Source organism: Macrotis lagotis, chromosome 2, assembly GCF_037893015.1.
Source record: "Macrotis lagotis isolate mMagLag1 chromosome 2, bilby.v1.9.chrom.fasta, whole genome shotgun sequence".
Classification (NCBI taxonomy): domain Eukaryota; kingdom Metazoa; phylum Chordata; class Mammalia; order Peramelemorphia; family Peramelidae; genus Macrotis; species Macrotis lagotis.
Window position 1 is genome coordinate 289,341,862 of NC_133659.1, and position 27,659 is coordinate 289,369,520.

Below are 27,659 nucleotides of genomic sequence, written 5' to 3' on the forward strand. Positions count from 1 at the left end.
CTAACCCCGCCCCTTCCCCCCCGTAGCAAATGGATGATCCCACTTAGTCCAGTGGCGGGAAAAAGCGCGGGTCCGGCGGCCCTGGGGAGCCGGCTGCACCCCGGGAGTGGAGGACCCGCGGTGAATGGGTGAGGGCGCGCGGGCACTCGGCGGGCGTGGGCTCCCCCATACCTTTCCTGCCCCTGGGGGTGCGGGGAGAACTCTCACCCTAAACTACCACTGTCCTAACTCAGCTTAGCTAGGAGGGGGAGGGGAGGGGCGCGCATGCGTGTCGGCGTGTCCGAGCCCGCCGGCCCTCTGCTGGGGGGGAGCGGCGCGCATGCGCGGAAAGCCTGCGGTCGCCGCCGCCGCCGCCGCTCTAGTCTTGCTTCCCCGCGGGCGGGAGGGCACCCCCGGAGCAGAGACCCCCCCCAGGAGAGACCCCCCCCGGAGCGAGGGAGGAGGGCGGGGAATGCTTCCGCCCGGAGCGGCCCGGGGCCAGACCCCCAGCCGAGGGGGCGGGGCGGGCCCCGGAGCTCCGGAGCTCCCCGAGCTGGGCCGCGGGGCCGAGCCCGGGCACTGCCTCCCGTGAGGAGCCGCGGGGTGGCCCGCTGCAAAGAACCCGAGTCAGCATTTGAGGGTTTGAGTTTTGTTGGCATGTAGAACGGGATCTTTTAGAATGATGTATGTTTGTTTTTGTTTTTTTGCAAGGCAAATGGGGTTAAGTGGCTTGCCCAAGGCCACACAGCTAGGCCATTATTAAGTGTCTGAGGTCGGATTTGAACCCAGGTACTCCTGCCATTACGCCACTTAGCCGCCCCTATCCCTTTTTCCCTTTTTTTTGTTTTTGTTTTTCAGGGTAATTTAGAGCACACTTCCCACTTATCCATCATCATCAGAGGCCCTCCCTTAAGAACCGTTATGTTGGGACTCTTACCTCTGGGAACACATTCTTTTCTATTTCTTTTTTTTTTTTTTTGCAAGGCAATGGGGTTAAGTAGCTTGCCCAAGGCCACACAGCTAGGCCATTATTAACTGTCTGAGGCCGGATTTGAACTCTGTACACCATACCACCTAGCCGCCCACTCCTATTTCAATCCTCATTCAAACCATTCTTACCTGGATGATCTTTCCCTAATAATTTTTGGCAAATAATTTTCAGTTCAGAACCTTTGTTTCATCATCTGTAAAAATAGGAATAATAGGGGCGGCTAGTGGCCGTGGACAGAGCACCGGCCCTAGAATCAGAAGGACCTGAGTTCAAATGCGGCTTCAGACACTTAATAATGACCTAGCTGTGTGACCTTGCAAAAAAAAACAAACCTAAAAAAATAGGAATAATAATAACATTAACTCAGAGAGCTGTTGTGAGGAGAGGACCAAATGAGGGAATGTGTGGATGTGGGTATACACATATATATGTGTATTTACATCATGATGATGATGTTTATCCTAACAAGTCAAAGAAGACCACATCAGGGAGATACCATGATAAGCAAGTGAATTGGATTTTAGTGAAAGGGTGCTGTGCTAAGTCACCAGCCTCACTTTCATATATGGAGCCATCTGGGTCCAGTGGCCCATATGAGTCAAGACCACTGGAGATGACCCTGGATGTGAGGCAGTCAGAGTTAAGTGACTTGTCCAAGATCACACAACTAGTAAATGTCAAGTGTCTAAGGTCTGATTTGAACTCAGGTCTTCCTTACCTCCATGGTTGGTACTCTATCCAGTGCACTACCTAGCTGCCTATATGTGTATTTACATCAATAATGTGTAGGTAACTAGGTAGGACAATGAATAGAGTACTGACCTGGGTTGGAATCTAACCTCAGATATTAGCTATGTGACCCCTCAGCAAGTCACTTAACCTCTCTCAGTCTCAGTTTCCTCATCTGTAAAATGAATTTAGTAACAGCATCTACCTGCGAGAATTATTGCAAGGCTAAAATAAGATAATTGTAAAGTTCTTTGCAAACCTTAAAATACTGTAGAAATGTAGGAAGGAGCCATTGATTAGAGAGAAATGGATGACAGTGAGGGCATCCTTCTAGAGAGGGTAGGGCCAGATGAGGTCAAACATGCAGAGAGGATTGGCTAGCTGGTCATCACTTAACTGTGTGCAGGCACTGAGCTAGGGTAAAGGAGTCAAATATAAAACCAGTCAGTAAGCATTTAGCAAATGCAAGGTAAATATGGTAGACATTGTGTTGTGGCAAATGAGGACTCCAGAATGAAACCAGGGACAGCTAGATGATGCTGGAGGTCAGATCAGGAGGACCTGGGCTCAAACCACAGCTATGGTGGTACCCTCAACAAAATAATAGGCAAGTTCAGAAGAAAAGAGGATTTGGGGGGAAAGAAGCAAGCATCTGCCCTCAAGGAACATTCAAGTGCAGGGGCAAGGAGAGATGTGTGGATATGACATGTGCACAACATAATACCACATAAGGAGTGATAAAAGCAAAAGTTCTAGATCAAGTATTCTAGGAAAATTTTGCAGAGGCAAAGAACACATAACTGGGGCAAGCATCGAGCAGTCATCAAACATCAAACATTAAACACCTGTTTTGTCTCTTGAGTATGCAGGGACCTAAAAGGAAATAATCCCTGCTTTCAAGGGCCTTACATTCCTTGGAGGAGATAGCTTGTTTGCTTATAAGTCTCTATAAAGTAAATAAAAGCCAGAAAGAGGTCTAATGTAGGAAGTGTTGTATGGACTGAGCTTTGAAAGAAGGACTTTCTAAGAGTTCATTCAAGGGAATGCATTCTAGGCCTGTGCAAAAGCACAAACAAGCTAGGTGAATGGTAAGAAAGCCAGTTTGATGACAGCAAAGAGTGTACAAAGGGGAGTGGTTTATAACAAATCTGGGAAAGTTGGTTGGAGCCCGGTGGAGAATCAGTGTCTAAAGTTTGTATTTGATTCTAGAGTTATCAAAGACATGACCCTATCACAACTCTGCAGTTGTGTGGAGGATCTCTTAGAGAGGGGAGAGCCTGGAGAGTAAGAGAACTGAAGGAGGCTATCATTGCTGTCGAGGTGAAGAGAGTCAGGAGAGAAGGCTGATCCAATTAAGCTAAAACTTGAAGGAAAATAAGGATTCTGAAAGGCAACTTTGAAGAAGTATCAAATTCTACATCTGGGAGTACAACCTGAGTAAATAAGAAGAGATAGTGTATCAAACCAGGAAATGGCTATTAAGCCAGTATGGCTAGAATGAGGCATGTATGAAAGGGAAGGAGATAAAATTACACTGAAAAGAAGGTCAGAGAATGGCTGAGGAATCAGTATTTTACTCTAAAGATAATAAGTAGCCACGCAAGATCAGAGATAGGTTGAAAATAGTCCATCCCAGATGGCCACTCTGCTGGACTTTGGCATACCCATTCAGAAGGAAGCTAGAAGATTGAAAGCCTGCCTAACAGTGGGGAAAGGTTTAATTGTGAAGAGTGTGGAGAACAATGTAGAAATAATATGCTGCCACAAAAGAAAATTGCAGACAGGTGCATCCCTTTTCTGTATTCTCAATCTTTGAGAGTGCTAGAAACAAAAGCCATGTATAATGAGGGAGCCTGCACAGAGGAAACCCCATTCTGGTAGGTAGTATCTAAACCCCCAGGGGAACCTCTGATCTTCATCAAAACCTAGGATTAGATTATTTCAAAAGCTTTCATTTAGATTGGGTAATAATTCAAGATCAAAGGGCTAGGGTCTGGTAAAAGACATAAGCTTAGATCCCAGGCTTTTAAAGAGAGAGATGACAGATGATGAAGATTCATCTTTACCTGCTTTGATAGAGTTATGGGAAGAGTAATTATTGCCTATGTCCTGCTATGTCCTTGTGATTGCTTAGAGGGATTTATAGTAGAACAAATGATTGCCCCAGAAAGAGGGAATGTCCAGAGGCTTAGAGCAATGGATAGTTTTAATGATGTTCATTCAATGACAGGTAACTAGTGGCACAGGAGACAAAAGAGCTAACCTAGAATCAGAAAGACCTGAGGTCAAAAAAGTCAACCTCACTTGCTAGCTAAGTGACCCTGGACACTATATGCCTCAGTTTTTCTCAACTGTAAATAATAGCACCTACCTCACAGGGTGGTGATGAGGATCCAGTGAGATTATATTTGTGGGTTTGGTTTTTGTGCCATATAAATGTTTATCCCTTCTCCCTTCCTCCTTCCATTCAGTGAATCAGAATGGAAACTGGAGAGGAGGGATTGCTTCATTAAAAAATAAAACCCTTTCTTCTAGTATCCAGAATATACTTAATTTATGCTCATTGATTGGTTGTGGATAGTAATACCAGGATGGGGCTTTGCACTGAGGGTGAGTTCAAGGCAGCAGTGCCTAGTGGATAAAGTTCTTCTTGGAGTCTGGAAGATATGGGTTCAAATCCCACTTCAGAGACTTCTAGCTGGGTGGCCCTGGGTGAGTCACATTCACTCTGGCCCTCAGTTTCCTTGTCTGAAAAGTGAAGAAATTAATAGACTTCTTAAGGTCCTTGCCACCCCTAAAATGAATACCTATGGTGTTTTTTATTATTATTTAACATTTATCATATGCCAGACTCTGTGATGAGTGCTTTACACACATGATCTCATCTCATCCTCATAACTCTAGGAAGTAGGTCCTATTTTACAGATGAGGAAACTGAGTCAAACAGAAATCACCCAGATAGTGACTGAGACTGGTTTCAGAGACTCAGATCTTTGTGACCCAGGCCTGACTCTCTAGCTGCTGCTCCACCTAGCCATCTACAATTTATGACGGTTTTGATTCTTGGCTTCTTGCTGCTATATTGTAGGTGAAGACATGAATGTGACTTTAATTCTTTTTTACCAGAGAAGGTTGTAAAGATAATAGTACCCATTTACAAAGTGTATTACAGTTACCCTAACTACAAGTAGTACTGTCTCCATTTTGCCAATGAGGGAAACTGAGACTCAGTGACTTGTTCGCGGTTACACAGCTATTAACTGGCAGAGCCAGGACCCAAACCTAAGTATTCTGACTCCTAGTCCAGGGGTCCCAGAGGTAGAACTGGGTAGAGGAGACATAGATGATAAGATAGTGATGAATGATGGCTGAGACAAAGGCCATGGGGCTGTCAAGACAGCAGTCTCTGAACCCCCCTCTGCAGATTGGTGCCAGGAGGAAGGTTGGGGTCATGGAGGAAGGAGTCTCCTATCATAAAGACCCAGTTTTTTGGCAGCATTCTCCTGCTGGGAGGAAAGCTGTCACTTCCTCAGGGAGTGCTTTTCTGCCACTTCTGATGAATGAGGCCCAGATGTTTCACCGGCATCAGACTCTGTGGCCTAGAAGCTCCACAGTAGGCCTCCTGACCCATTCTTTCCATATTATCTGTTCCACAGTCTAGATTTGAAGACACTGTAGGAGGTCAAGAGGGATGTACTAGCTTTCTTGTAGGACAACTTCCCTCAGCTACCAGAAGATCCTTCCTCTGTTTCCTTTTGATCTCCTTTTCTTCCTCCCCACCATTCATGGACTGCTTGAAATAGGGTTAACATGGGGATGGGGTGGGTACCAGAGAATGAAGTGTTGAAGTGGGGTTTATTCACCCTGATCTGGATGAGACATTGAGTTTTGCAGCAGTTTGAAGGGTAAAATACAGAAAATAGATTAAATGTGACCAGAACTGAAGAAAATGACAAATATTTGCTTCCCTGTTATGTCCTGGGGTTATGAACTTGTAGGGAAGAGACTTCCTATTAATGGTTCTCCCTAGGGGACACCACTAGCACAGTGGTTCAGTTTTGATCTCAGGTTTCTACCAGCTGTGTGACCCCAGACAAATCAACCTGTCTATCTGTTTCCCCAACTGTAAAATAGGGGCACTAGGGATGGCTAGGTGGCTCAGTGGATAAAGCACTGGCCCTGGGTTCAAATCCAGTCTCAGACACTTAATAATTACCTAGCTGTGTGGCCTTGGGCAAGCCATTTAACCCCATTTGCCTTGCAAAAACCTAAAAAAAAAAATAAGGGCACTAATAGCCGCATCCAAGTATTGGATGAATCAATTGAGATATTTGTAAAGTGCTTAGCCTTAGAACAGAGTAACTCACTGTTTCCTTCCCTACTTCCCTCAATGCCTCAGCTGACTCTGACTGTGTCTTCTTCTTCCAAAGGGAGCTGCCCTAGGAGGAGTGAGCAGAGAAGGGAAAGAAATTCCTATACCTGTGAGCAGAACTAGCGGGCCCCAGCTCCCTTGTCCTTTCAGACACTTCTGTCCCAGGGCTGGAGACTGGGGTACATGTGTGAGAGGAGGGTCGGGAGAGCAAAGGAGCTCATCCTTTATGACCCTCCCCCCCTTTGTTTGACCCCCAGTCAAGCAGAGTCAAAAAGTGGTTTTACCATTAGATGAGGGCAGAGGGACAGGGATCTCACCTAGGAAAGTAAACCAATTATATAAATGTAGAGAGATAACATCAGACTTCACCTAGGCCCTTCTGCTACTATCTGTTTCCCTAAGGAAGTAGGTAAAGTCTGATGTCAAAGGTGGCTATAGAGTATGAAAAAAGTCTTTAGGGGAAGGAAGCCCCTGGAGACTGAGAACTGAGTGATTAAAGATACTGAGGGGGATGATCTACAGATATTTCTAGATGGGAACCCGATGCATATATGAATGTGTTTATGATACTGGTTACAAGTTCTGAAATGTCCAGATGTTCTGATGTGTACCTATGAATCACTGATGAGGTTTGGGGTATGTTTGTTACAATTGGGATCCTTCTGAAAGGGGAAGTCATCTCCAATTCCCTCTGACTCCTGTATGTTCTGCCTCATCTTGTGATTCCCAGGGTCTGGGAGACTGTAAGAAAGGTGTCTAAATTAGCTCTGTCTTTTCAAAGTAGGACTGAAGGACTTTTCCCCATATATTTTATCTGCCCCATATTCCTCACTAAGGAAAATGCTGGTACTTTGGGCTCCAATTGAGACCCATCCAGAATGTGGTAGAATCTCAAAGCTGAAATTTCCTCCTGGTTGGGTGGCAGGGGCCTGGGGGAACAGATTGGATTTTTCCAGGTGTCATAGTAAACTAATATTTCTTATGAAGAAAGGAAATTTCTTGTGATATATAAATCTTTGACTCACAGCTGTGTTGTTAAGCTGTGGTGGCTCCTGTAGCCCATCCTCATCTCCTCTGATCTTGAGTTGCCAATGAGAGTCAGAGCTAGATGCTTTCTTTGTTTTGGGGTGGACAGCCTCTTTGAATTGAACTGAGAAGTCGAGGCCTAAGAATTTTCCTGGAGTTTTGAGTTCAGTGCTTCTGACTCTGGCAGGTGAAACTCTCTTTGAGGGAGGATCACACCATAAGGAGAGGGATTTTAAGAATCAGATTTGGGACTTTTCTTAACCTTTCTCTGAGCCTCCATTTTCTAATCTTTTTAAAAAATGGGAATAATAACATCTATACTATTCATCTCATAGGGTTCTTTTGAATAAAGACCTTTGAAAATTTTAGTATGAAATAATAATGGTTTTATTAAGAAAATATTAATATAAGCTGCTGTAATTGTAGTGCCATGGAGAAGACCGAGTATCTGAGTCCCAGGTATCTCTTCCCTCTCAGGTGAAAAGGTCTGCAAAGCTATCATTTTTCTCTCTATTCAGGCCTCCTCATTTCATTCGGTTTTTCAACTGACCTCCTCTCTCTCCTGGCTGAGCTATTGATTTATAGACTTGTACATGATGAACTGTGAACTTCTAGCTACGTGCAGTGCCCTTGGGTACCTCGAAGGAGACATTTACCACAAAGAACCAGATTGCTTAGGTAAGAACCCTTAGGTATTAAATAAGTCGGGGAACTTTTTAATTTCTCAACTTGTCCTAAATGAGAATTGAGTATGGGCTTAAGTGGAATCCTTACCCCCAGCTCTCAGGGAGGTCTTTTATTCTTCCTGCAGAGAGTGTGAAGGATTTGATCCGCTACCTGAAGTATGAGGATGAGACACGAGATGTACGGCAGCAACTTGGGGCAGCCCAGATCCTGCAAGGGGACCTTCTGCCCATCCTTATCCAGCACCGCCAGGACAAGCAGCTCTTTGATGCTGTCATTAGGTTGGTTTCCCATGACTCTTTTGTCCCCAGTCTCTGACCTCCCTTGGGAGGGTTAGCATGGGTGTAAGCCAGTGGTGAGGTAGTCTCATAGATAGTCCATCGCTTTCCTCACCAGGCTGATGGTGAACCTGACACAACCCGCCCTGCTCTGCTTTGGTAAAGTTCCTCAGGATCTGAACTTCCGGCATCATTTCCTGCAAGTGCTAAGCTACCTGCAAGCCTACAAAGAAGTGAGGTTCTTCTTCAGGGATTCTTGAGAATTGTTGGATGGTACTTAATGTGATTTTATTGATAGAGTTTATTCTACATAATGTGACTTCGATCTGTCCCTTTTCCCTTCTTACCTTAGGCCTTTGCCAATGAGAAGACCTTTGGGGTCCTCAGTGAGACACTCTATGAACTGTTGCAGCTGGTAAGTTGAATCATGTGTCCTGAACCTCTATTACAAAACTGAGCATTGTTAGAAGATATAAGGACCAGAGGTATGATCCTTGCCTTCAGAGATGATATAGTCTAATCCCTTAAAATTAACTATTCCAAAACTTGTGCTCCTTGGACTACTTTGTTCAGTTGTATCTGACTCTTTGACTCCATTGGGGGTTTTCTTGGCAAAAATAGTGAAGTGGTTTGCCATTTCCTTTTCCAGCACATTTTATAGATGAAGAAATAGGCTAACAGAAGTAAGTGACTTGCCTAGGGTCATACAGCTAGTTAGTGTTTGAGGTCAGATTTAAACTAAGAGAGAGGAGCATCTTCCTGACTCCAGAGTTCTGTGCACTCTGGCACCACCCAGCAGCCCTTAGAATCTTTTCCCATCTCTCTGACATTTCTGCAGTGTTTTAAGATTTGTCAAGCACTGTACATGTTATTTCATTTGAACCTCACCACATCCATACTCTCCTGGGATGATTACAGATGAGGGGACTGAAGGTCAGAGATAGAAAGTGACTTGTGCAAGGTCTTTCAGCTAGGTAGTGTCAGAAGTGGGAGTCACATTCAGTCTTCTCCCTTGCAAGCTGATGCCAACATGCCAGACAAGGTGGGTTCCATAAAGTAGCCAGGTCATCTTTCTTGTGTGTTTATAGGGCTGGGAGGAGCGTCAAGAAGAAGACAATTTGCTAATCGAGCGAATTCTCCTGCTGGTTAGAAACATTCTCCATGTCCCAGCTGACCCTGTTCAAGAAAAGGTGAGAGTCTAGGGGTAAAAGATAAAAGACTCTCCCCACCCTGAGAGACAAGGTATTTGGATAAAGATGCAAACCCCTGTTTTGGCCCTGCTTCTCCTGACTTTGCCTGCCAAGCTGGAACAGGATCTCTCATGACCTGGCACACTTTCTCTTGTGTAGAATATCAATGATGAAGCCAGTGTCCATGACCGACTGCTCTGGGCCTTGCACCTCAGTGGCCTCGATGACCTGATGCTCTTCTTGGCCAGCTCTACAGCTGAACAGCAGTGGAGTCTACACGTGTTAGAAATTGTTTCCCTCATGTTTCGGGACCAGGTGAGGCCCTAGCCCTGCCCAGTGGTCTGGACTGGCACTGTGCTCTGACCTCCATTCTTAGACCAGAACACTGCCCCAAGAGAAGTGGTGAGAAAAGGGCAACAACCTCAGAAACTCCTTTAACACTTCTAGAATCCTGAGCAGTTGGCCATGGCAGGGCAGGCACGTTCAGCACGTGAGCAGGGCGCTGACATGGCAGAATTAGAGGTTCTGCGACACAGGGAGACAGCAGAGAAGAAGAGCCGTGCCCTTCAGAGGAGCAGCAGGTGAACTGGCTTCTCTTGTTCATTATGGGATTTGGCAGTGAGATGCTTCAGAGACTGGGAGCATCAGTTGAGGTGGCTCTTGGTCAGACAGAGTATGCTTTGAACCTCCAGGGTCACATTTTTCAAGGTGGAGGAGATAGAGTAATATTTGGGAGAGAAAACATTTGGGAGGTATGAGACAGTAGGAAAGACTTCAGGAAAAAAGGAAAAGTCATATTGAACTGTCTGCTTTCCATAGACATTCTCGTTTTGGGGGATCCTATGTTATCCAAGGGCTGAAATCCATTGGAGACAGGGATATTGTCTTTCATAAAAGTCTACACAATGTAAGTAGAGGTTTGGTAAGTTCTCTATGCAGCTGCACCTGGTGGGTGGTCTCAGTGGAGAGACCAAGCGACAAATAGAAAGCTCTTCCAGGCCTGCAGTCATCTGTCTCCACAGACATAGGCATTAAGGCCTTGTATCCTGCTCATCTAAAATCCAACTCCAGAGAGAGAAAATTGCTCTGGAGCCCATACTAAGGAAGGACCCGGGATATACATGGAAGGAGTTGGTTTGAGGCACCATGGATGACCCTGCGCTCCCTTCCAGATCTACATTTGTAAACTTATAACTCTCTTAACTCCTTCTCTAGTTTCAAACCTACAGCCTCGATCTTGGGAAAGACACTCGCTATGTGCCCCGACGCCGTCAGCTTGCCCAGGAGCCCTCCCTCCAGCACCGTTCAGCCCTCAATGTGCGCCTTTTCCTCCGTGACTTTTGCTCTGAGTTCCTGGAGAACTGTTACAACCGCCTTATGGGCCTGGTCAAGGTGAACGATGGAAAGACTTTGTAAGGGGTTCAAGAATGGTTGGTCCCAGCACACTTAATAAATTCTTGTTATTGGGAGGTTCAGATAAGCTAATACAAAGTGCTTTGTGTTGGGAACCAGGGTCTCTAAGCTGTTTGACACAGTCGCGGCAAGAAGACTCAGGGCAGTCACACTGCCTGATGGAACAACATTTCCTTTATCAAAAATGACAGGATAACACCCAAAGGTGGTATCTCCATTTTTTTAGAGCTTTTTTAATAGCCCCATAAAATCCCACACCTGATAAGGGAGGTGGGGTCACTATTTTCTTGCTTTTCTTTCCTTTTTTCTTTTCTACAGTAAATGCACCCCAATCATCATTATATCTAGCTGCTTCATCTTCCAGATCCTCCTCTTCCTCAGGAGATATTCATCAGGAGGAGGATCTTCCTCAGGCTCATCTCTAAGAGATGCCCTTAAGTTATTTCTAGATTTTATTAATAAAGGAGTTTCCTCAGTTGCAGCACAAACTGCAGATGATAACTTAGTATGTAATTTCATGGTCAGGATCGAGAGTGTCCTTGACCAGGCTCCATAAACTGAACACATCTGTAGGAACTTTCTCTGGTCCTTGTTCTATATAATATTTTCTGATATCTTCTACTTTTTGCCAAATATCAAGATCTATAGACCCACTTTCAGGAAACCAAGGACTGCAATTATGCACAAATGAGATGAATCAAGTGACTCAGACCTTGGAAACCTTGATTCCTCTTTTATGTAATAAGTGAGTCAGAATTTCAATAAAAAGAACTCTCTGCCTACTTTTATTATTACCCATGATGTTCTTAAGATTACTGCCCTTTCTTGCCTGATATAACTCTCATCAGGGGGCCTGCAGATTCCCTAAGCAGAAACCTATCTATCCTGATAAGAAAATAAAAAAGAGGGGAGTATATTACCTGTCAAGTCCCTGTTTGTGGCGCCACTCTGCGGGGGTCCAGCCTCCGCAGGGTCCTTGGAACCTGACAGGAGGGATAGAGTCGGCGAAATGAGTTGAGTCAACAAGTGGGTAAAGGCAGGAGCAGGTTGACTGACTGTCAGCTGCTTAGATTTATTTTTATAATCTTAGAATCATGAAGCAAGCAAACTAAAATCATTTCCTTGGTTACAAAAGTATACAATTTTCATCATTAATCATATAGTTCATATGGTTACAGGTTTGATCATGTAGTGGTTACAAGTGTGATTATCAATCATGTAGTTAATTTTCTTGTCCCTGCTCAGACCGTGATGACCTCAACCTGCCTGTTGCCTAGTTTGTTGCTGCATAGTAAAGTTATTGATTAAACAGAACTTTCCTTATAATAATCTTTGATATAATTTGTTTAATGGAATGCTTCTGTTTTTGTACCGCATATGTAATGTTTTTCTATATGCTCCCTTGACAACCTATAGTGAGGGTAGTTATGTTTGTCCACCTGTCCGTTGACTCCTTCAATAACTAATTTTCCTTTCAGCCCTTGTTGGTAGACGCTACAGTTTGTATGACTTTTTATTCTTTCCCAATAAACTAAGGCTGTTAAGAGTTCACATATTGGTTACCTATACTAACTATTCTCTCACCATCTTTATCATATATTCCTGTGTATGATAAAGGGGGCAAAACTGTTAATTTCCCTGGAATTCTATCTGACCCATCTTGTATCTGGTTTCCCTGTATATATTCTGACATCTCCCTGGAACTCCCAGTGCTGTATCTTCCAAAGATTTCATAATGCTGAAGCCTTTTGTATGTCTCAGGAAGAGGCAGTCCTGTTAAATTTGGACAGAGGTCACAATCTGTTTTATTCAAGGAATTTCTCTGAAATCCTTCCTTTATAGTCATTCCACTATTAGGATGAGTAAGTTTTGCAATCAATAATAGACCTATAAATATGGGTATACATGGAATCCCTATATATATTGAAGAAGGAAATGTTGTTCCATCAGGCAGTGTGACTGTCCTGAGTCTTCTTTCCACGACTGTATCAAAGAGCTTAGAGACCCTGGCTCCCAACAGCTTTGTAAATATAAAGATTTACCTAAGATTTACCTAGGTGGCATAGTGGATAAAGCACCAGCCCTGGAGTCAGGAGTACCTGGGTTCCAATCCGGTCTCAGACACTTAATAATTACCTAGCTGTGTGGCCTTGGGCAAGCCACTTGACCCCATTTGCCTTGCAAAAACCTTAAAAAAAGAGAGAGAGATGGAATAAAGGCATAGAAGAGGGGTTAAGAAAAGAGATGGAGAAGGTGAAAAAGAACTGAGTAGTACATAGAGTGTTGGGCCTGGAATCAGGAAAACTCAGCTTCCTGAGTTCAAATCTGGCCTCAGACCCTCTTAGCTGAGTGACTCTGAATAAGTCTGAATTTCCTCATCTGTAAAATGAGCTGCAGAAGGAAATGATAACCATTCCAGTATCTTTGCCAAGGAAATCTCAAATGTGGATACAAAGAGTCAGATACAACTGAAAATGACTGAATAACAACAAAATTAAGAACTTGTGGAAGTTTGCTTCAAGAATATGGATCTAGATGAAAAAATGCTCAAAGAGTATCTTTGACATGTGAGATAGGGTATGGTAGGAGATGATAAGACATTATAAGAAGAAATGGTGAGAAGGGAGAAAAGAGCAGTAAGGAAGACAGGAGGAAAGTGTAACCCTAGAGAATTTATGAGGTGGCATGAAATGACCTTGGAAGAATAAGAGAATCAGGATCCTGGGGCTCTCAGTTTTCAGCATGCTACTGGATAAAAACCTGCTAGGGGCCTGCTGTCTTCTCTATCCTTCTGTCCTTTTTCCTGGCATTAGGACCACCTGCTCCGAGAGAAGGCCCAGCAGCATGATGAGACATACTATCTATGGGCACTGGCCTTCTTCATGACCTTCAACCGGACCTCTAATTTTCGGCCTGGCTTGGTTTCTGAGACTCTCAGTGTCCGAACTTTCCACTTCATTGAACAGAATCTCACCAATTACTATGAGATGATGTTAACTGATCGGAAGGAAGCTATCTCTTGGGGACGCCGGTGAGTTACATGGCAAGAAATTTCTTTCTGATCATTCTGGATTCCTAGATTTTGACTGGTAACCCTCAGGCCAGCATTCCGGTCATCAGAATAAGGAAGTTAGGAGGAGGGTGGGGACAGCCTGCTGCTAGTCTTCCAGCCTCTTGGTATCAGATTCCTTCACCTTGTCCTTTAAATTTTGTGCCCTTCCTGACCAACCCTGCAGAATGCATCTAGCCTTAAAGGCCTATCAGGAACTTCTGGCTACAGTGAACAAAATGGACACGTCTGAAGATGAAGCAGTGAGGGAGAGTAGCCGCATCATCAAGAGTAAGGCAGGCCTTAACTCTGTCACTTCAGAAACATCCTGTTCTGTCATCTCCATTTCTTACCCTTCCTTCTTCAGCTCTGTAGAAACCTTCAGGCCAGTTCACCTATTCTCTTTGCTTCTCTCTAGATAATGTCTTCTACATAATGGAGTACAGAGAACTATTCCTGACACTCTTTCGGAAATTTGATGAGACACGCCAACCCCGCTCCTATCTTCGTGACCTGGTGGAGACAACTCATCTCTTTCTTAAGATGCTAGAACGTTTCTGCCGAAACCGTGGAAATCTAATGGTGCAGGTATCAGGGGTTGGGAGGGCAAAGACCATCCTTTTTCACTATTTTTTTTCTTCAAAAAAGTTCTTAAATTATAAAGTAGAAAATCATCAACAAACATAAGCATTTTCATATACAAAGATAACTAGAAAATAGGGATTATGCATAAAACTGTGAATCTATTACATGTAGCTTGTTCTCTCTAATATATTATAAATCAAATGGTGTCTCAACATTAGTAGTACCTGCTTGTTTTTGAACCCTATTTTGGTCTTTTTTTTTGCCTTTAATTTTTTTTTAAATTTTTTTCCAATTACATGCAAAGGTGGTTTTTTACATTCATCCTTACAAAAAGATGAATGTTGAAAACTATCTTTACGTGTCACTGGAAAAAATAAATTAAAATATCATTAAAAAAGTTTCAGTGAGAAGGCAGATCTGATTGAGCTTGGTTTTGAGGGACTGCTAGTTTCTTCAGGTACAGATGGGGAAAGGATGTGAAGTCACAAAAGGCCTCCATGTTCACAGCCAGTTTAACTGAAGAAGATGCTCTGTAAAGGGGAGCGTTGTTGAAATTAGATTATGGGGGACTTTGAAAGCCAAGGGAAGGAGTTTGGGTTTGCTTCAGCAAGTAATGAGAAAGCTGCCAAAGAGTCTTGAATATTTGATATAACTTAATTAGAAAGATGACACTAGGGTGGCTGGGTGGCACAGTGGATAGAGCGCTGGCCTTGGAGTCAGGAGTACCTGGGTTCAAATCCAACCTCAAACACTTAGTAATTGCCTAGTTGTGTGGCCTTGGGCAGGCCACTTAACCCCATTGCCTTGAAAAATCTTAAAAAAAAAAAAAACAACAGTAGGGGCGGCTAGGTGGTGCAGTGGATAGAGCACTGGCCTTGGAGTCAGGAGTATCTGGGTTCAAATCCGACCTCAGACACTTAGTAATTGCCTAGCTGTGCAGCCTTGGGTGGGCCACTTAACCCCATTGCCTTGAAAAATCTAAAAAAAAAAAAAGATGACACTAGGGGCAGCTAGGTGGTGCAGTGGATAAAGCACCAGCCCTGGAGTCAGGAGTACCTGAGTTTAAATCAGGCCTCAGACACTTAATAATTATCTAGCTGTGTGGCCTTGGGCAAGCCATTTAACCCCATTTGCCTTGCAAAAATCCAAAAAAAAAAAGATAACAATGACAGATAGAAAGAGACTAGAGGTAAGGAGCCTGGGAGACATAATAGTTCAAGGTGAGAGGTATCGAGTGTCTGGATTAAGATGCTGGCAGAGGGAATGGAATGCCAATAATAATAATAATAATCTAATTATGACTGTGTGGCATTTTAAGGTTTGAAATGTGCTTTATGCCCATTTTCTCTTTTGTTAACTCATACCAGTGTTATAATTTAGGTAGCACAAGGTGGTATTATATTTGTTTTACAGATGAAGACCCTGAGATTTGCAGTGGGAAGGGGGGATTCAAGTGGTTTTCCTGTGTCATCCAACTAGTAAATATTAGAAGTAAGATTCACACCTGGGCCTTCTTGACTGAGCCTGATTCTCTAGTCCTGCCCCCGTAATTGGAAAAGAAAGATGGAGAGATAGTAAATATATTGGAATGTTAGAGCCATTGCTTTTAGAAATTGATTGGATGGGTCAGTAGGATTACAAAAGAGAAATATCAAAAAGGACCCTATAGTTAGAAGCATGTGTGACAAGAGACTAGTGATGCCAATTACAGGTATAGGGATCTTTGAAAGAAGAGTAGATCCTAGACCAAAGATGTTCAAGTGTGGAGGCACAAGGAACTTGAGGTGCCTCAGTGATAAGCCAATGGAACTGTGGGAGGCTGTTGGAAATGCAGGCCTGAGGCTGGATAGAGAGAGTCTTGCTGAAGAGATGGATTGAGGGACCATTTGCATCAAATTGACAGCTGAAGACTGGAAGTGAGGGAGCCATAGAGAAGAGTGTAAAGGTAGTGCCTGAGAGAATAGTTACACATTAGAAAAGAGAATAGACTTGTCAGTGACCCAACTAATCTGGATGTTGTTGAGGGCAGAGATTGCTTTTGGAAATGACCCTGAGGATGTGTTGACATGTGTAACTCCCACTGAGGAAACTCCCTTCACCTAGGCAGATTGGCACCTTCCCTACAACTTAAGTTGTAAAATTGTTCAGAGAGGAACACAGACTTGCCCAGGGTCACTCAAACCTAGGTCTTCTGACTCCAAGGCTGGCTATATCAATCCACTGTGCCACATTATCTTTTTGATATTATAATAAATAAACATAATTCATATAGCTCTTTGCATAAATATTTGATTTGCTCTTCAATCCAATTAAGATAGGTACTAATATTATCTTCATTTTATAAATGAGGAAACTAGAGTGTCAGGTTATATGACTTGACCAGGATGACATAGCTAAAAGTGTCAGAGATAAGATTTGAACCCTGGTTTTCCTGACTCCAATCTAGCAAGGTATCCATTATACCATGATTCTCCTAATTAGTATGAATTCCCCCACAGCTAATATATAATATATCCCAATTTTAAGACAATACAACTAATCTACCATTGAGAAGATAATGGAAGTCCCTTACCCCATAGAGGGACAAGGGACTAATGATAAGGAAAGAATTTCAGCCATTGCCATGAGAGGGGAAGATTGACCCCCTCCACCAGGTGTCCTGTCAACTATGATAGAAGTAACACTTCCACCTCTAACACCAATTTTATGCTCAAAGCATCATCTCTTTTTTTTGCCTTTATTAAAGATTTTATTTATTTTGAGTTTTATAATTTTTCCCTTAATCTTACTTCCCTCCCCCCACCCCCATAGAAAGCAGTTTGTCAGTCTTTACTTTGTTTCCATGTTGTACATTGATCCAAATTGAGTATGATGAGAGAGAAATCATATCCTTAAGGAAGAAACAAAAAAGTATGAGATAACAAAATCAGACAATAAGATATCTTTTTTTTTCTAAATTAAAGGGAACAGTCCTTGAACTTTGTTCAAACTCCACGGTTCTTTATCTGGATATAGATGGTATTCTCCATTGCAGACAGCCCCAAATTGTCCCTGATTGTTGCACTGATGGAATGAGCAAGTCCATCAAGGTTGATCATTACCCCCGTGTTGCTGTTAGGGTGTACCGTGTTTTTCTGGTTCTGCTCATCCCACTCAGCATCAGTTCATGCAAATCCCTCCAGGCTTCCCTGAATTCCCAACCCTCCTGGTTTCTAAAAGAACAATAGTGTTCCATGACATACATATACCACAGTTTGCTAAGCCATTCCCCAGTTGAAGAACATTTACTTGATTTCAATTCTTTGCCACCACAAACAGGGCTGCCATGAATATTTTTTGTACTAGTGATGTTTTTACCCTTTTTCATCATCTCTTCAGGGTATAGACCCAGTAGTGGTACTGCTGAATCAAACGGTATGCACATTTTTGTTGCCCTTTGGGTGTAGTTCCAAATTTCTGTCCAGAAAGGTTGGATGAGTTCACAGCTCCACCAACAGTGTAATAGTGTCCCAGATTTTCCGCAACCTTTCCAACAATGATCATTAGCCTTTCTGGTCATATTGGCCAGTCTGAGAGGTGTGAGGTGCTATTTCAGAGAAGCTTTAATTTGCATTTCTCTAATAATTAATGATTTAGAGCAATTTTTCATATGACTATGGATTGCTTTGATCTCCTCATCTGTAAATTGCCTTTGCATATCCTTTGACCATTTGTCAACTGGGGAATGGCTTTTTATATATATATATTTATTTGTTTGTTTGTTTGTTTGTTTGTTTGTTTATTTGTTTATTTATTTATTTATTTTAGAAGTGAGTCCTTTAGGGGCAGCTAGGTGGTGCAGTGGATAAAGCATTGGCCCTGGAGTCAGGAGTACCCGGGTTCAAATCCAATCTCAGACACTTAATAATTACCTAGCTGTGTGGCCTTGGGCAAGCCACTTAACTCCATTTGTCTTGCAAAAAAAAAGAAAAAAGAAATGAGTCCTTTGTCAGAATCATTAGTTGTAAAGATTGTTTCCAAGTTTACTGTATTTCTTTTGATCTTGGTTACAGTGGTTTTATCTGTGCAAAAGCTTTTTAATTTAATGTAATTGAAATCATCTAGTTTGTTTTTAGTGATGTTCTCCATTTCTTCCTTAGTCATAAACTGCTCCCTTTCCATAGATCTGACAGGTAAACTAGTCCTTGATCTTCTAATTTGTTTATAGTATTGTTTTTTTTATGTCTTAAGTCCTGTATCTATTTGGATCTTATCTTAGTAAAGGGTGTGAGGTGTTGGTCTAATCTAAGTTTCTTCCATACTAACTTTCAATTTTCCCAGCAGTTTTTATCAAAGAGAGAGTTTTTATCCCATTAACTAGACTCTTTGGGTTTATCAAACAGCAAATTACTATAATCATTTCCTGATAATGAACCTAGTCTATTCCACTGGTCTACCACTCTATTTCTTAGCCAATACCAAACAGTTTTGATGATTGATGCTTTATAATATAATATAATTTTAGATCCGGTAGGGCTAAGCCCCCTTCTTTTGCACTTTTTTTCATTAAATCCCCTGGAAATTCTTGGCTTTTTATTTCTCGATATGGATTTACTTATAACTTTTTCTAACTCATTAAAGTAATTTTTTGGAATTTTGATTGATAGGGCACTAAACAGGTAATTTAGTTTTGTTAGAATAGTCATTTTTATTATATTAGCTCTACCTATCCATGAGCAGTTGATATTTGTCCAGTTATTTAAATCTGATTTAATTTGTGTGAGAAGTAATATATATATAATATAATATAATATAATATAATATAATATAATATAATATAATATAATAATCAAAGCATCATCTCTTCAACAGAACAAAAAAAGGAGAAGGAAGAAGAAAAAGAAGGCACGCCTTCAGTCCCCAGCCTCAGCTGGTGATGTTCCCCACCACCCAGAGGATGTGGAGGGCATGTGGCCATCACTTGCTGAGAAGCTGAAGCACTGTGCCCAGGTGGGTGTCTATAGAGGCTATGAGGAGAGTAGAGCAAGAAAACATTCTCCTTCTCACCTCCACAACCCTGTCCTTCCCTAGAATTCAGAACTCACTCTGGACTCTGTGGTTCCCTTTGATGCGGCTTCAGAGGTGCCAGTGGAAGAACAACGGACAGAGGCTATGGTGCGGATCCAGGACAGCCTCCTGGCTGGTCAGGCTCCTGAGGCTCTAACCCTCCTTCGATCAGCCAGGTTAGAGCCCTGCCTGTTCATCTTCCTGGGCTTGCAGTGTAGATACTTCATCTTTTGTGAGACCCCTGTGGAGAGATGCCCTCACAGCTATAGTGTGGTAGCTTTCTTAGACTTTCCTGGCATGTGCAAGCCAGAAACCCAAGTCAGATTCTGAGTATAGGATCCCCCTAGCATTTGTATTTTAATTTTTAAACTTCCCTAGGCCTTACTACTTTGCTGGCCAATAAACAGAGTAATTCTATTAATGCTAAATCCTTCCAACTGAATCAATAGCTTTCCTCGTTTTCCAGAGAAGTGTGGCCAGAAGGGGATATATTTGGCTCCCCAGATTTTTCTTTGGAGGAAGAAATTGAGCTGCTGAGACAGATCTTCTCTGCCCCACTTCCTCGTGAGTATCTGGCTTCTTCATATCCTCTTATCTAGGCAAAGTCTTTTTGTTAAGCTGGTGACACCTCTCTTTATACCCCCTTCTATTTTTCCTCACTGTTTATAGGGCAGCAGGAGCCTGAAGAACAAGGTGGGGAGGAAGAAGAAGGGGAAGAGGAGGAAGAAGAAGAGGAATTGCAGGCTGTTCAGGTTTTAGAGAAGGAGTTTAATTTTCTAGACTACTTGAGACGGTAAGAGAATTTGGAGATGAGGGAAGTTGTCTCTATGGATGCAAGGAGAGGGGAGAAGAGTCTGACTTCTGAAATCTTCTTTCTCCTTTTCATTTGACTATAGATTTGCATGCTCAGCTGTTGTCAAAGCCTATGTACTATTACTTCAGAACTACCAGAAGAACAGCCCCCACACCAATCACTGTGTTGTTAAGATGTTACACAGACTAGCCCATGACCTCAAAATGGAAGCCTTACTCTTCCAGATCTCCCTCTTTTGTCTCTTTAATCGACTGTTTAGCGACCCTGCTTCTGGAGCTTATAAAGTAAGGGGAAACTGAAGGAGATGGAAATGGAGGGAACCATGTGGAAAAAGGGGGAGAACAAAGAGATATGGAAAGCTGTGGAACAAGAGAAATATAGGGAGATGGACCTGGGGGGGAGATCTTGAAAGGTCAGGGAAGCAGTTTCCAGAACTGGGCTGAGGGTACAAGTTGCTGGTTGTTGGAAAGGCCACTTCAAGAGGGTCAGGGATGTAGGGGAGGTTTGGTTTGGCCTCAGAGGGGCCCTACAACAAGTACTTGATCCTTTCCTATTCTAATTCCTCTCTTCCCCAGGAATTGGTTACTTTTGCCAGATATGTACTGGCCAAGTTCTTTGCATTGACAGAAGTCAACCACAAGGCCTTTGTGGAACTTCTTTTTTGGAAGAACACAGCTGTCGTGCGGGAGATGACTGAGGGCTATGGTTGTCTGGATGCTGAGTAAGTGTAAGCAGGGGAGATGGCTGATGGAGGACAGAGAGTCCAGGAAAGCTTCAAGAAGCTATTCCATAGGGGGAACTTGGCCCCTCAGGTGACAGTGTTGCCTCAAGAATTCACATGAATGGGGACTATGTCACAGTGCAAATGCAGGACAAAGCCTCTAGACCCTCTCATCCCAGAACCATCTTGGCTGAACTACTTTCTTCTCAATGTTTTCCTTGGCCTTTGCTCCCCAATGTTCTCCCCATCTGCTTACCTGCCACCTGAAACACCCCCAAGTCCCGATGTGGGCATGACTTAGAAAAAGGCTTTTAAATCCTTACCAGCATCTAGGGAAGAGAGAGAAAGTAGACTGACCTGTGCCCACCCCTTATGTCTTAGTCAACTCATTTTCCTTTGTTCTTAAAGAGCTTCTTCTATCTGGATCGCTTAGGGGACCTCTGTGCCTTTTGCTTCTCCCTCGAGGCCAGAAACTCCACTCCTTCTCCTTCCAATCTCTTCTAGGTCTTCTAACCGTAAATCTTCCAAGTGGAGCCCTGAGGAGGAGAAACAGCTCCAGGAGCTGTACCTAACCTACAAAGACGTAGAAGGTAACGAGAGAGCATGGGGATAATCACTCAACCAACAACTTTACAAGTAATTTTGAAGAGGAAGGAAATAACAGCTGGGGTTAAGGGATCAGGAAAAACCTTATATAGAAGATTCTTGAACTGAGCTCGAGAAAAAAGTAGCCATTTTAAGAGGTGATGGTAAGAAGGATTTGAATTCCAGGACTCTACAAGGACACTAAGATAATGTGTACCTTGGGCAAGCAGTCTGGTTTGCATAGACCATTGAATACCGGAAGGGCAGTCATGTATAATAAGTCTGAAAAGGGAACTTGGTGTTAGGCTTGGGAGCAACTGTAAGAACCTAACAGCAGATTTTGTATTTGACCTTAGAGGTAAAAGGGAGCCACTGGAGTTTATTGAGCAAGAGAGTGGCATGGTCAGAATCACACATACTTTGTGAAAATTCCTCTGGCAGTCCTGGTAAAACAAGATAGAGGAAAAAAGTGGTCACTATGTGTGTAAAGAGAAGGGGGGAATATGAGAGATGTTGTAGAACTTGGAAACTGATTGGATATGTGAAATGAAGAGAAGTGACAAGACCAAGTTGAATCCAAGATTGTAAACCTGGGAGGCTAGTAGGGGGAAAAGTTAGTGAATTCTCTTTTGGACCTGGAATTTAAGGTTTTTTAGGTTTTTGTTTTTTTGGGTTTTTTTGCAAGGCAAATGGGGTTAAGTGGCTTGCCCAAGGCCACACAGCTATATAATTATTAAGTGTCTGAGACCAGATTTGAACCCAGGTACTCCTGACTCCAGGGCCAGTGCTTTAGCCACTGTGCCACCTAGCTGCCCCTGGACCTGGAATTTAAGATGCCTGTGGGACACCCATTTTTAAATATCCAGTAAGCAACTGGGGATGCAAGATTAGAAGCTTAGGAGAGTAGAAGATTGGAAATAGAGCTCTGAAAGTCATTTGCATGGAGATGATAATTAAAATTATGGAAAATAAAGAGATAGGCAGCTAGATGGAGTGTTGGATAGAGGAACAGCCCTGGAATCAGGAAAACCTGAATTCAAATGTGGCCTCAGATATTTATCACTTGTTAGCTGTGTGACCTAGGGCAAGTCACTTAACTCTACCCCCCACACTCCCACTCCCTCACCCCCAAAATGAATAAAAGTGATCAATCAGAATGAAATATTGTTCTACAAATGGTCAATAAAAGTCATAAAGCAGCTTGCCATAATGGAAAGAATGCTTGCTATGGAGTCAGAAGACTCACTTTTGAAATCCTAGCCCCTCACTTAGGACCTCCTCACTTGTCCTCACTAGGTTTCAGTTGGCAAAGAAAAGAACTGAACTAAATGACTTCTAAGTTCTTTGCCAATTGTAAGTCCATGGTCCATTGAAATATATGATCCTAATAAGACGTTGAGCTCAGTTCTAGATCTCCCTCTACTCACCTATTCCTCTTTTCTCCTCAGGTGAGGATGTAATAGATGCCATCTTGGCACACTTGACTACCTCAACTCGTTCTCGAAAACAAGTCATCCACCAGTTGGTTCGACTTGGACTAGCTGACAGTGTCAAGGATTTCCAAAGACAAAGGCACGCATCCTTGGGGAAATAGGAATTTTTTTTTTTCCCTTCTCTGGTGCTCATTTCTTCCACTGATCTTGATTTTCCTCCAAACAGGAAGGGGACAAACTTGGTTTTGTGGACAGAAGATCAGGAGTTAGAACTACAGCGACTCTTCGAAGAATTCCAAAGTTCTGATGGTAAGGTGATGATCAGGGAAAGAGTCTCTGGAAGGGATGAATAGGGTGGAGTATGTAATCTGATTCCTTCCACCACTACTTTTCATTCTCTATGCTGGGCTCATTGCTCATTAAAAAGTATTATACAGGAATTATCTCTACCACTACTAATATAATAAGCAATGAAAGGGACTTGGACTAGACAATCTCTAAGATCTCTTTTAGCTATAAACATATGATTCTACTTAACTACATTGTCTCATCATAGTTTACCCGGCTATTCTATAATTATTAGGCATAAAGATTGTTTCCTGCCTTGAATATTGCAAATATATCATGAAATCTTCCCTACTGTGATTTGAATAAACAACTAAAAAAAAATCTCCATCATTTATTAAGGCACGGAAGATGTTCAAGTGCTGCAAATAGAAATAGAAAAGAAAATAATCAATTTCACCAAAATGCATTCAGGATTTACTACTGTTCTAACTGTTGGGAGAGAAATAAAGCTTAGGTAAAACCCAATCCTGACCTCTAAAAAGCTTATAGTCTAGTAAGAGAATATCACACACATAACCATAATACAAAATAATATGTGTTTAATGCATCAAATAGATACAAAACAGCTTTTTTTATGAAGTGTAAAGAAAAAGTTATTATTAACCATCATATAAATGCTAACATTTATAGAGCACTGTAACATTGGCAAAATTCATTGGCATTATTTCATTTGATCTTTGCAGTACCCCTGGGAGGCAGGGTTCTATGATTATCCCTATTTTTCAGATGGGGAAGTTGGAGTTGAGAGACACTAAGTGTCCAGTATGAAATTTTCATCTTATTCTTCCTAACCCCAAATTCCATGTTTTTTCCAGGCCAAGCTGGCTATTACTTACAGGGAATCAGGAAAAACTTCATGGAAGAGGGAGTATTTGATTTGGGCTTTAAAAGATAGGTAGGAATCCAGTGAGTGAAAGTGAGTAAATACATATAAGCCATGGAGAATAGGATAAACATAGCCCTGGGAAAGCAAAAGTCATATTAGGGAAGTGGAGTGGTCCATTTGGGTATGTGGTGAACAGTATGAGAGTAACCATGAAGTAGAGTAGTACTGGATTATGGAAGGCCTCAAATGCTAGGTCCAGGAGCTGAAACTTTATTTAGATGGTAGGGAACTAAGAACCTTTTGGAATAAAGATAAAGCACTGGGCCTAGAGTCAGGAAGACTTGATTTCAGATCTAATCTCTGGCACCTGCTGCCTGGGTGAGCCTGGACAGTTGATCTCCAGTTTTCTCAATTGTAAAATGGGGATGAGAACAGCACCTACCTTAGGTTTGTCCTGAGGCTCAAATGAGATACTGTTTGTAAAAAGTACTTGGCGGGGCAGCTAGGTGGCACAGTGGATAGAGTACCAGCTCTGGAGTCAGGAGGACCTGAATTCAAATCCTGCTTCAAACACTTAATAATTACCTAGCTGTGTGACTTTGGGCAAGTCACTTAACCCCATTGCCTTAGCAAAAAAAAAAGTACTTGGCACAGGGACTGGCACATAGTAGGTATTTTTAAAATCCTCCTGCTCCTCAAGATTTACACATTAGGAAGTCTAGTAGCAGCTTGAGGAATAGATTGAGAATGGAGGAGATTTGAGAGGAATTGTCTCAAAGAGGCTGTTTCAGAAGGCCAGATCAGTAAGAAAAGAGTGATATGGTCAGAAAGAGGAGACGGAAGGGAAATAGGAGTTGTCTGAGGAAAAGGAAAGAGCTAAAAAAAAAAAAATTTCAAATGTGGGAGATTGGGTAAATACTGCTGATAGAAATGATGAAGTCAGAAAGTGGGGTTTAGGAGGAAAGACTTAGAAAAGAGCTCAGTTTGGGATTAGTAGAATTTGTGATCCATTAGAAGATTAAGGTAAAGAGAAGCTTGGAATTACGAGTTGGTTGTCAATAGTTTGGGGATGAAGTCAAAGTTGGATATGTAGTTCTATGAGTAATCTAGATAAAGGGTTAGTTGAAGCCAAGGGAATTAATGAGATTGCCAAGGGAAAGAATGCAGAGAGAGAAGAAAACAGTACCAAGGGAAGAAACCTGAGGAATAGCTAACTTAAGGAATCAGAAGATGAGAAAAGAAAGAAAAATCATAAAATTGATGTCTCTTACTCCCAAAAAGGAGGGGAGATCTGGAAGGAGAAAGGGTTAATCATCAATGTCAGATTTTAAAGAAAGGTCAGGAATGATTAAAGATGACAAAAGGCCATTTGGATTTGGTGAGGAAGGGGCAGCTAGATGGCGCAGTGGATAAAGCCCCAGCCCTGGAGTCAGGAGGATTTGGTGAGGAAGTCATTTGTGATGTTTGAGAAAGCAATAAAATAATGGAAGGAGAAACCAGGTTGCAGGAGAAGGTATGTGGTCAGTGTGGGAATTGTGATAGACATAGAGTAGAAGGATTATTCAGTAGCAATGAGAACTCATTTTCTGCATTTTGGAAAGTCGTACAGTCAGGTCAGCTGCCCCCTACAATTTTCTGATCTCCTATTCTCTATCTCTTGCCTCTGATTACCTCCCTATCTCTGTCCCTTTCTGCAGATGTCCTGGGTCACATCATGAAGAACATCACGGCTAAGCGCTCACGGGCCCGGATAGTGGAGAAACTGTTGTCCCTGGGGCTAGTTGCAGAGCGACGGGAGTTGTACAAGAAGCGCCGGAGGAAGCCTGTGGCTCCCAGTCTTGTAAGCAGCCTCTTAGTACTGCTTCCACACTGAGCCCTTTTCATCTCGTTCTTGGCTATTCCCAATTCCTTGAGTGAATCAGAAGGTCCCACTGAATACTCTAGAGCTCTCTCCATTTCTCATGTGCCCAGCTTACACCTGCTTCCTTCCAGGTGAATGGAAAGGCTCCTCTGAAGGACTCTGACCAAGATGATCTGGATGAAGAAGAGGAGGACCAATTGCCAGAGGAAGCTGAAGAGGACCCAGGGGCAGAAACAGCCCAAAGCATCCCAGTTGATATACCCCAGAGTCTTAGGCAACTCCTGCAAGAGGAAGGTGAGGAGACTGGGAAATAAGGACTTGGGCTGCAGACTGGTTTGGAGAACCACTAGGCTCATCATTTTTCCTGTACCTCCTCAGACTTCTCTGCCCCTGTCCTTTGGCTCCAGAACTGCCTGCTCCGAATAGCTGATGACCGGGAGGAAGATGGTGAGTGGGAAAGGGCAGGGAATATTTGAGGAGTTGGGCACTGAAGTCTTCCAAAGACCTGAGTTGAGGCATGGAGGGAACAGTCTTTGTTCCTCATCTAGGTCTGTCTCTTCTGTTCCTAGGCTGCTCCCAGGCAGTGCCCCTGGTGCCTCTGACAGAGGAGAATGAGGATGCCATGGAGAACCAAGACTTTCAGAATCTGTTGAGAAAGTTGGGAATTCGGCCTCCAGTCTCAGGACAGGTGTGAGCCTTGACTTGGTGAGGGACCAGACTGGGGCCTTGTGCTTGTCTTGCCCTTCTCCCCATTCAGTCTCTTGGTCTTCATTTCCCTGACCACTTAGGAATCTTTCTGGCGAGTTCCTGCCAAGCTGAGCCCTGCACTGCTGAGAAGGGCAGCCGCTTCTTTGGTTCAGGCAGGGCCTGAGCCACAATCTGCAGACCTTCCAGAACAGAGGCCCAGTATGGAGAAGCTGTCTCATACCCCAAAGTCCCCTGTGGCGACCAAAAGACAGAAGATTGATCTAGAGTCAGCAGGTAACAGATCTGGGATTAGGAGTTTGGCTAGGGGTGCAAGGGTGGCAGGAAAACCTTGGGTTCCTTACTGGTGTGCCTCACTGGGCCATTTCAGAGGGAAAAATTGGTAAGGAGCCATCAACTTTTGAGTCCCAGAAGTTGCGACTATTAGACAGTGATGGAGAACAGGAGAAGAATGAAAGTGAAAATAAAGGTAGGGCTGTCTGTGTGTCTGTACTTCCTCCTTTTCTCTCTCTCCATCACTCTGTATCTGTGTGCCAGTGTGTAATAGCCTTCCTCCTGGTCTTCCTGTCACCCCTCTCACAAGACCCTGACCATTTCTCTTACTTTCAGATCTAATAGATTCTGACCCAGATTCCCCTGAGCCTCCAAGGATCAACAAGAGGAGGAGGTTTCTGATAGAGGATGAAGATGACTAAGGAGCTTGCTCTGTCCAACAGACTTTGATGTGACATGAGGATGTCCCAACACTGGTCCCCATAGCTGCCTCCCAGAAGCAACTCCGAGATGCTGGGGCAGGCTAGCAAAGGGGGCAGTAGGTGTTTGCTCACTGAAGTTTTTATTTGAATAGACTTTGTACCAATTTCCTAGGGTGACAGGCCTTGCCCTTCTCTGACCCTTGGTTACCTGTCTTGTCACCCAAGTTTTGGAGCTTTGGGGTGAGGGGATCACATGGGTGCTTCTTGTTTTGTGCTTTGTTATGAAATTAAAGCAACAAATAAAAACCTGCTTCTGTTGGTCTGAATCT

General features: G+C 43.0%; 1 protein-coding gene across 2 annotated transcripts; it reads left to right on the plus strand.

Moving 5' to 3' along the window:
* The first annotated feature begins 44 nt into the window (after positions 1-44).
* On the plus strand, positions 45-27,654 carry TIMELESS (timeless circadian regulator). 2 transcript variants are annotated; one of them, XM_074226369.1, is made up of 29 exons: positions 45-128; positions 7,616-7,775; positions 7,909-8,062; positions 8,178-8,292; positions 8,412-8,474; positions 9,148-9,249; positions 9,409-9,564; positions 9,697-9,830; positions 10,069-10,156; positions 10,465-10,641; positions 13,476-13,693; positions 13,899-14,002; positions 14,130-14,299; positions 19,148-19,285; positions 19,367-19,518; positions 19,809-19,906; positions 20,012-20,135; positions 20,239-20,440; positions 20,732-20,877; positions 21,382-21,467; positions 22,911-23,034; positions 23,122-23,204; positions 25,767-25,909; positions 26,062-26,224; positions 26,309-26,377; positions 26,500-26,618; positions 26,719-26,911; positions 27,006-27,104; positions 27,245-27,654. In XM_074226369.1, exons 2-29 carry the CDS (start codon positions 7,691-7,693, stop codon positions 27,328-27,330), a joined length of 3,591 nt encoding a protein of 1,196 aa, XP_074082470.1. In that variant the 5' UTR covers positions 45-128; positions 7,616-7,690; the 3' UTR covers positions 27,331-27,654. The 2 variants fall into 2 exon arrangements, with proteins under 2 accessions (XP_074082470.1, XP_074082471.1); XM_074226370.1 differs by lacking the exon at positions 27,006-27,104.
* Positions 27,655-27,659: the final 5 nt, after the last annotated feature.